We start from the raw sequence: 9,934 nt of genomic DNA, 5'->3' as shown, positions 1-9,934 counted from the left end.
GAGCATGCATTATGAAGAGTACAACGTATTTATCCATCCTTGTGACGCCCCCGATTCAATCGTACACTAATCATACACGCAAACGTGTACGATCAAGATCAGGGACTCATGGGAAGATATCACAACACAACTCTAGACACAAATAAAATAATACAAGCTTTATATTACAAGCCAGGGCCTCGAGGGCTCGAATACAAAAAGCTGGATAGACAAGAGTCAGCGGAAGCAACAATATCTGAGTACAGACATAAGTTAAACAGGGATGCCTTAAGAAGGCTAGCACAAAAGCAACACGATCAAAGAGGCAAGGCCTCCTGCCTGGGACCTCCTAACTACTCCTGGTGTTCGGCGGCCTCCATGTAGTAGTATACGTCGGCGGTGGCATCAGGCTCTAAGGATCCACCATCTGGTTGCATCAACCGGAAAGAAGAAGGAAGGAGGAAAAGGGGGAGCAAAGCAACCGTGAGTACTCATCCAAAGTACTCGCAAGCATCAGATCTATACTAAGTATGCATTTGTATCAAATGGAAGGGTTGTATCTGTGGACTGGACTGCAGAATGCCAGAATAGAGGGGGAAAGCCTAGCCTATCAAAGACTAGCATCTTCACGCAGCTCCGAGCATCTTGCAGCATGTAGAAGAGTAAAGAATAGCAGTTTATAATTAACAAGCATGTTGTAGCATTAACGCCCAGAGATCCTTCCTCGACTCCCTGCGAGAAAGCAATCCCGGAGCCACATATCCATCACATATCAAGTATCCATTTCTAGTTGTATAAGATCAGGATACAAGTCTGAACGTCCATTACCGTGGACACGGTATTCGAATATATGTCTTCCCTGCAAGGGTGCACCACATTACCCAACACGCTCGATCACTCTGGCCGGACACACCTTTCTGGGGTCAATGCCCGCCCTCGAAAGATCAACACATCGCAGCCCTACCTAGGCTCAGCAGAGAGGTCCCCGCCGGTCTACATCCTAAGCACTCCCGGGTCTTGGGCCCATCGCCCGCAGCACTCCGGGTCGTTGTGTGCAGGGTGGATACCAGCACCGCCTCGGATGGCCAACACGATCCGACCGTGCCACAATGCTAAACTGGACGTCTGACAAAGCTTCGGCTGATACTGCGACATCGAGGCCCATAACTATTCTCGCGTGGTGGTTAGTGCGTAAAGGCCAAAGGCAAACTCAGAACAAATACCCAAACCTGTTAGTGCATTATTAAAAGGAGTAACGGCTGTCGGGACAAGTCCGGAGCTATCACCCCTTCCCCGGTGATACCGCTAAACAGCCAGCCGCCACTGTCACATCGCACGGGTGCTCTTCGGGCCTGCCCGGCTATCACAACGGTCTCCAGTAAAGTCAAGGTAACTGTGTGTCCAGACATCAAGGGGAAAACCCGAGGAATCACCCCCGGAGGATTCCACTCAATGTAATCATCAAGGTGAACGTAAGAGGGACCACCCTCGAGGTTCACACTTGAGGTGTTGAATGACAGCCGTATCGGGAATGGTGAAAGAGGAAATCACCCTCGATGACCACGACCGAATAGCTACACTACAGAATTACCATCAGGAGTGCGTTATGAGGGATCACCCTCGACACTCGATAGTAGCTCTGCAGAGTCAAGCAACTAAAGGGGCGTGATGTGAGGTGAGGTGTCGGGCTTTGGTCGTCGATCATGTCGATCGAGGCATCGATGATGAAGCAGGGGCAACAAGGAGAAGTGAGGGTCACTGATGGATCACTAGCCAACCTATACTAAGCAGTTTAGGAGCAGGTAGGTAACAATAAGCAGGTACAAAAGCAGGCTATGCATCAGAATAGGAGCAATCAAATACAGTAGCAAAATCTAATGCAAGCATGAGAGTATAGAATGGGCGATATCGGGATGATCAAAGGGGGGGCTTGCCTAGTTGCTCAGGCGAGAAGGAGGGGTCGTCGTCGACGTAGTCGATCACAGGGGCATCAGCTGCGGCCTCGGGGTCTACCGGGAAGAAGAGGGGGGAAGAAACAGTAAATACATAGCAAGCAAGAGCATAACAGGACAACAGGCAGAGCTAGACGTGTTCTAACGCGGTGCTACACGATACCGGCAAAGGGGAATAACATCCGGGAAAGTTTTCCCGAAGTTAGGCATTTTCGGACAGATGAAACGGCGGGGAAAAGTTGCATGTTCAGGTAGTTAGGGGCACGTGGCAAACGAACAGATCGCGTATTTGGATTTGTCTCGTTGTTCTGAGCAACTTTCATGTAGAAAACTTTTTCATCCGCGTTACAGATTAATTTATATGATTTTCCAAAGATTTAAACAATATTCTAAAATTATTATTAATTCGGGATAAAAGGTGAAATTGCTATGTGCACCCGGCAGAGTGTACACAGCAGGGCCACTAGAGGCTGGCAGAGGGTCCAGGGGGTCCCAGTTGACTCAGTCAACAGTGCAGTCAACAGTCAACAGTTTGACTGTTGACTGGTCAAAATTGTAGATGGGGCCTAGGTGTCATTCACACATATCTTGCATTTTCTTTTTAAGTGGATATTTATAGGGGGTCCACCTGTCATTTGCACTATACCTAACCACTGATTAGACTAACAAGTAGGAGTACTAATTAGCTAACGGAGAGTCGGCCGGCCACCACACACACAGAATACACACACGCACACACAATTCTGTTTTCTGCTAACAAAAGATAGCATTTTGTGATTTTTCATAGGATTTATTCCATGCATCAAATGGATTTGGTCCAGTGGACACATTTAAGCATTATCAAGTGTACTTTCTACTAATATTATTTTTAGCCTTGTTAACAGTTGTTTAACCAAAGTTTAGGGGCTATTTAGGGGGTTACTCAGTGTAAAAACTAAAAAGCTAGCTAGTAGCTATAGTTGCTATCATCAGTTAGCATCAGTAGCAGTATACGAGTAGCAAGCGGCAGCAGCAGTGGGCAACCAGAAGCGGTAGGCGTTGGTAGCAGCAGGCACGCACGCCGGCGCGTGCGCACGCGCAAGGCACGACCAGCGCGGGAAGCAGCGAGTAGCGGCGGGCGTGCAAGGAAGCGCGCGTGCCCGTAATTGGAGGCGCGGGCGGACGAGCAGGGCTGTGGCCCGGGCGTAGTAGGGGATCCCGGCGAGCGCGTACAGGGGAGGAACGGGCGCGCGGAGGTTCGGGCGAGTCGGTCGCAGCATCCTACGGCGTCAAATCGAAGAGGAGAAGGGGAGTTTGGACGTGGTGCTCACCTAGGAGCACACGGCGGCTCGGTGGGAGGTTTAGGAGCAGCAGGCGGTCAAAGTGGAGGAAGCCTGCCGTCGTAGTAGAGGAGGCAGACGGCGCGGTGGCGTTCCAAGGTGGTCGAAGGGGTCGGGGCGGTGCTGCGGGGCCGTCCCGGTCCGATCTCGTCTACGAGGAGGAGGAAGGCGTCCGCGATGGAGCTGTCGGACAGCTTAGAACGGAGAGGGGAGGCTGGTGGCTGCGTCCATGGCGACGGCGAGCCCTCGGGACGGCGTCGGGGCGAGGTGGCGTCGGCGTCAAGGCGCCGCGGATGGAGCGGATCTGGCGAGAGGGGGGAGGAGGAACCGAGGCGGAGAGGGGGAAGTGGAGCGGGGAGACGAGGGGAAGGCGGCCTTATCCCCTCCCCGTCGGCGTCGGCGAGACGGTCGGGGGCAACCATGCCCCTGTTGCGACCGCGCCAGGGGAACAGGAAGGGAGGGCGACTGTGGGGGTTTGGTGGGTTTGCTGGGCCTGTCCAGTGGCCAAGGCCCAGGGGAATTAGTGGGGCTCTTTTCTTTCTCATTTACTTTTACCCTTTTTGTTGTTTTGTTTTGATTTTTAATCATTAGAGTTTTATAAAACATAGAATTTTTCCTAAATTAGTATTTCTATTTATACCACTGCCACAACAGTTTTGAGGTTTAAATAAAATAGTTTAGCATTTTTATAAATTTTAAAAGCATTTAACTTATTATTTTAGCCAATGATTATTTAGTTTAGTGCAATTAATCACTTTATAAAAATGTTGGGTCACCACTATAATTAGCTATGGAATATTTTCCACACTTTGAACATTTATTTTGCGTGTTTGAGAAATTTGAATCTTGGACTTTTATTTTAAATTTGAATTTGGATTGTGACTTGGATCAACCGAGGATTAGCAACGGTAATGTGATGACATGGCACCATTAACAAGGGTTTACTGTAGCTTAATTATCCGGGCGTTACAAATCTCCTCCACTACAAGAAATCTCGTCCCGAGATTTTAGGCGATACAAGGAAACAAAGCGGGGTATTCATTAGGATTACGATCCTCGTGTTCCCTAGTGGCTTCATCTTCAGAATGATTTGACCACTGAACTTTCAGATATTTGATAGCCCTCTGACGGTTGCGACGTTCAGCTTGAACGAGAACGCGGATCGGATGCTCTCTGTAAGCGAGATCATCTTGTAGGGGTTAAGCTTTATAGGCCATGTGGTTGTTGCAATAAGACTTGCGACTCAAGGCATCGGCCATGTCACTAGCCTTGCCAAGGGTATAAGAAATACCGTAGTCATAGTCTGAAATTGTTTTCTATACATCGTTGCTGATGGAGATCCAGATCTAGCTGAGTAAACAATTACTTCAGACTTTGATGATTGGTAAAGATCTCGCAATGATTACCAAGAAGGAAATGTTGCCACAACTTCAGTGCAAACTTAACTGCAACAAGTTCAAGGTCATGGACTAGGTAGTTCTGCTGAAAAGACACCTTGGAATTCACAAACGACTGTAGCGTTTTCAATTCTCACAAGAGGAGAAGCGTTTACGCGTTCAAGGAATTACTCTGTGCTTCGGCATTACCAACAAGATGAGCATGGTAGCTTACAATCTCATTTGATGGGTGTAGTAGATGGACAGTCTTAGTGGCGCACAAGATAAAAGCGGTATGTGTTTTCAACCACTCTATCTCCAGAATGAGGTCGATATTGAACGACTTCAAAACAATGGGGGAAACATGAAATTCCAACCCTTCAAATTCAACTGGGACGTTGTGACTAACCATGGTGGTTCGACATTGGCCCATGGAATGCAGCTTGGAATTTCGGTCAAGTGATGACGATTCAAACAGGTAAGGAACAATTGTGGCTGTCCTACCATTGAGCATCAGAACCTTTCGGGTAATAAGTCGTGAAGGTGACATAGTTGGTTGGGGCTACATCAACAGACTCTAGCTCGAAAGTGATGTCACGTAGCCAGTCGTCAACATCAAGTGGCTGAGTTGAGCTGCGGTAGATGCTTGGGTTGAGATGTGCAAAGTCGTTCAGTGTCACAGTTGCTGGCTGCGGGTTCAAGTTGGGGCAAGGAAACTGAGCTATCACTCCTTTCATGAACTGGCGGTTCAGCTCAAACTGTTTGATCATACCAGCCATGTATTCAGAAGGTGGTGGGGCGTTGCCACCACGACCACGACCAGCGGGTCTAACCATCCTGCTTAAATGCAACAGGGGGTAGTTTAGCAAAGGGATGGAGCTAGTGTATGGAGTCATTCATGAGGTAAACTGAACAGTGAGCAAGGGCACAGTATGCACAAGGCAATAGTCATTGAGGACATACCGATACATATATAGAGCTAGTTACACATTGTTCAAGTGAGTTCGGACAAGAGAAACATCGCGGACATACTAGGCGGCACGCGATGGAGGGATACAACAACGGGACATAGCAAAGGCTACATAAGCGTCGGAGAAAAATCACTAGAGCGAGAGAATTGCAAATCATGACGCAAGGTGCCCTCGATAAGAGGATCCTGCGGTTAGTGAATATTGTGAAGCAGAACTTGGCTCCCAATTCAAGAAAGGTATGATACAAATCTCTGGATGGATGTGATCACGAAAACCTAGGGTAGAGTTAGCAAAACCATTTAACCCGAATAGAAGAGGGATTAGAGTCCCAGAGTAAAGGTCGAGGAGTAAAAGATCCTAATATCACCCAATGACGACTTGGGCCCGTAAGCCACACAGCCATGTTAGTAAAACAGTTCTTTTAAAGACTAGACTCAACTTCGGCCAAGGAGTTGGAAAGGGGGATCCTACAGGCAGTCGGCTCTGATACCAACTTGTGACGCTCCGATTCAATCGTACACTAATCATACACGTAAACGTGTACGATCAAGATCAGGGACTCTGGGAAAGATATCACAACACAACTCTAGACACAAATAAAATAATGCAAGCTTTATATTACAAGCCAGGGGCCTCGAGGGCTCGAATACAAAAAGCTGGATAGACAAGAGTCAGCGGAAGCAACAATATCTGAGTACAGACATAAGTTAAACAGGGATGCCTTAAGAAGGCTAGCACAAAAGCAACACGATCAAAGAGGCAAGGCCTCCTGCCTGGGACCTCCTAACTACTCCTAGTCTTCGGCGGCCTCCATGTAGTAGTATCCATCGGCGGTGGCATCTGGCTCCAAGGATCCACCATCCGGTTGCATCAACCGGAAAGAAGAAGGAAGGGGGAAAAGGGGGAGCAAAGCAACCGTGGGTACTCATCCAAAGTACTCGCAAGCATCAGATCTATACTAAGTATGCATTTGCATCAAATGGAAGGGTTGTATCGATGGACTGAACTGCAGAATGCAAGAACAGAGGGGGAAAGCCCTAGCCTATCGAAGACTAGCATCTTCACACAGCTCCGAGCATCTTGCAGCATGTAGAAGAGTAAAGAATAGCAGTTTACAATTAACAAGCATGTTGTAGCATTAACGCTCAGAGATCCTTTCTCGACTCCCTGCGAGAAAGCAATCCCGGAGCCACATATCCATCACATATCAAGTATCCATTTCTAGTTGTATAAGATCAGGATACAAGTCTGAACGTCCATTACCGTGGACACGGTATTCGAATATATGTCTTCCCTGCAGGGGTGCACCACATTACCCAACACGCCCGATCACTCTGGCCGGACACACCTTTCTGGGGTCAATGCCCGCCCTCGGAAGATCAACACGTCGCGGCCCTACCTAGGCTCAGCAGAGAGGTCTCCGCCGGTCTACATCCTAAGCACTCCGGGGTCTTGGGCCCATCGCCCGCAACACTCCGGGTCGTTGTGTGCAGGGTGGATACCAGCACCGCCTCGGATGGCCAGCACGATCCGACCGTGCCACAATGCTGAACTGGACGTCTGACAAAGCTTCGGCTGATACTGCGACTTCGAGGCCCATAACTATTCTCGCGTGGTGGTTAGTGCGTAAAGGCCAAAGGCCAACTCAAGACAAATACCCAAACATGTTAGTACATTATTAAAAGGAGTGACGGCTGTCGGGACAAGTCCGGAGCTATCACCCCTTCCCGGGTGATACCGCTAAACAGCCAGCCGCCACTGTTACATCGCACGGGTGCTCTCCCGGCCCGCCCGGCTATCACAACGGTCTCCAGTAAAGTCAAGATAACTGTGTGTCCAGACATCAAGGGGAAAACCCGAGGAATCACCCCCGGAGGATTCCACTCAATGTAATCATCAAGGTGAACGTAAGAGGGACCACCCTCGAGGTTCACACTTGAGGTGTTGAACGACAGAGCCGTATCGGGAATGGTGAAAGAGGAAATCACCCTCGATGACCACGACCGAATAGCTACACTACAGAATTATCATCAGGAGTGCGTTATGAGGGATCACCCTCGACACTCGATAGTAGCTCTGCAGAGTCGAGCAACTAAAGGGGCGTAATGTGAGGTGAGGTGTCAGGCTCTGGTCGTCGATCATGTCGATCGAGGCGTGGATGATGAAGCAAGGGCAACAAGGAGAAGTAGGGGTCACTGATGGAACACTAGCCAACCTATACTAAGCAGTTTAGGATAAGCAGGTAGGTAACAATAAGCAGGTACAAAAGCAGGCTATGCATCAGAATAGGAGCAATCAAATACAATAGCAAAATCTAATGCAAGCATGAGAGTATAGAATGGACGATATCAGGATGATCAAAGGGGGGGCTTGCCTGGTTGCTCAGGCGAGAAGGAGGGGTCGTCGTCGACGTAGTCGATCACAGGGGCATCAGCTGCGGCCTCGGGGTCTACCGGGAAGAAGAGGGGGGAAGAAACAGTAAATACAGAGCAAGCAAGAGCATAACAGGACAACAGGCAAAGCTAGACGTGTTCTAACGCGGTGCTACACGATACCGACAAAGGGGAATAACATCCGGGAAAGTTTTCCCGGAGTTAGGCATTTTCGGACAGATGAAACGAAGAAGAAAAGTTGCATGTTCAGGTAGTTAGGGGCACGTGGCAGACGAACAGCTCGCTTATTTAGATTCGTCTCGTCGTTCTGAGCAACTTTCATGTAGAAAACTTTTTCGTCCGCGTTACGAATTAATTTATATGATATTCCAAATATTTAAACAATATTCTAAAATAATTCGGGATAAAAGGTGAAATTGCTATGTGCACCCGGCAGAGTGTACACAGCAGGGCCACTCGAGGCTGACAGTGCGTCCAAGGGGTCCCAGTTGACTCAGTCAACAATGCAGTCAACAGTCAACAGTTTAACTGTTCAAAATTGTAGATGGGGCCTAGGTGTCATTCACACATATCTTGCATTTTCTTTTTAAGTGGATATTTAGAGGGGGGATCCACCTGTCATTTGCACTATACCTAACCACTGATTAGACTAACAAGTAGGAGTACTAATTAGCTAACGGAGAGTCGGCCGGCCACCACACACACAGAATACAGACGCACACACAGTTCTGTTTTCTGCTAACAAAAGATAGCATTTTGTGATTTTCATAGGATTTATTCTATGCATCAAATGGATTTGGTCCAGTGGACACATTTAAGCATTGTCAAGTGTACTTTCTACTAATATTATTTTTAGCCTTGTTAACAGTTGTTTAACCAAAGTTTAGGGGCTGTTTAGGGGGTTACTCAATGTAAAAACTAAAAAGCTAGCTAGTAGCTACAGTTGCTATCATCAGTTAGCATCAGTAGCAGTAGACGAGTAGCAAGCGGCAGCAGCAGTGGGCAACCAGAAGCAGTAGGCGCTGGTAGCAGCAGGCACGCACGCCGGCGCGTGCGCACGCGCAAGGCACGACCAGCGCGGGGAGCAGCGAGTAGCGCCGGGCTTGCAGGGGAGCGTGCGTGCTCGTAATTGGAGGCGCGGGCGGACGAGCAGGGCTGTGGCCCGGGCATAGTAGGGGATCCCGGCGAGCGCGTACAGGGGAGGAACGGGCGCGCGGAGCTTCGGGCGAGTTGGTCGCAGCATCCTACGGCGTCAAATCGAAGAGGAGAAGGGGAGTTTGGACGTGGTGCTCACCTAGGAGCACACGGAGGCTCGGCGGGAGGTTTAGGAGCAGCAGGCGGTCGAAGTGGAGGAAGCCCGCCGTCGTAGTAGAGGAGGCAGACGGCGCGGTGGCGTTCCGAGGTGGTCGAAGGGGTCGGGGCGGTGCTGCGGGGCCGTCCCGGTCCGATCTCGTCTAGGAGGAGGAGGAAGGCGTCCGCGATGGAGCTGTCGGACAGCTCAGAACGGAGAGGGGAGGCTGGTGGCTGCGTCCATGGCGACGGCGAGCCCTCGGGACGGCGTCGGCGTCGAGGCGCCGCGGATGGAGCGGATCTGGCGAGAGGGGGGGAGGAGGAACCGAGGAGGAGAGGGGGAAGTGGAGCGGGGAGACGAGGGGACCGAGGGGAAGGCGGCCTTATCCCCTCCCTGTCGGCGTCGGCGAGACGGTCGGGGGCAACCATGCCCCTGTTGCGACCGCGCCAGGGGAACAGGAAGGGAGGGGCGACCGTGGGGGTTTGGTGGGTTTACTGGGCCTGTCCAGTGGCCAAGGCCCAGGGAAATTAGTGGGGCTCTTTTCTTTCTCATTTACTTTTACCCTTTTTGTTGTTTTGTTTTGATTTTTAATTCATTAGAGTTTTATAAAACATAGAAGTTTTTTCTAAATTAGTATTTCTATTTATACCACT

The 9,934-nt window shown here is 49.7% G+C and overlaps 1 protein-coding gene across 2 annotated transcripts; it reads right to left on the bottom strand.

The window, feature by feature from the left end:
• Nucleotides 1-269: 269 nt before the first annotated feature.
• On the bottom strand, nt 270-9,721 carry LOC119341543 (translation initiation factor IF-2-like). Of its 2 annotated transcripts, none has more exons than XM_037613421.1 (2): nt 9,285-9,721; nt 270-406 (listed from the first exon to the last, which is right to left on the bottom strand). In XM_037613421.1, exons 1-2 carry the CDS (start codon nt 9,707-9,709, stop codon nt 385-387), a joined length of 447 nt encoding a protein of 148 aa, XP_037469318.1. In that variant the 5' UTR covers nt 9,710-9,721; the 3' UTR covers nt 270-384. The 2 variants fall into 2 exon arrangements, 1 of the variants encoding a protein (XP_037469318.1); XR_005165151.1 differs by lacking the exon at nt 270-406 and adding an exon at nt 7,990-8,046.
• Nucleotides 9,722-9,934: the final 213 nt, after the last annotated feature.

Source organism: Triticum dicoccoides, chromosome 7B, assembly GCF_002162155.2.
Source record: "Triticum dicoccoides isolate Atlit2015 ecotype Zavitan chromosome 7B, WEW_v2.0, whole genome shotgun sequence".
NCBI lineage: Eukaryota > Viridiplantae > Streptophyta > Magnoliopsida > Poales > Poaceae > Triticum > Triticum dicoccoides.
This window is presented reverse-complemented; position numbering and strand designations above follow the sequence as displayed.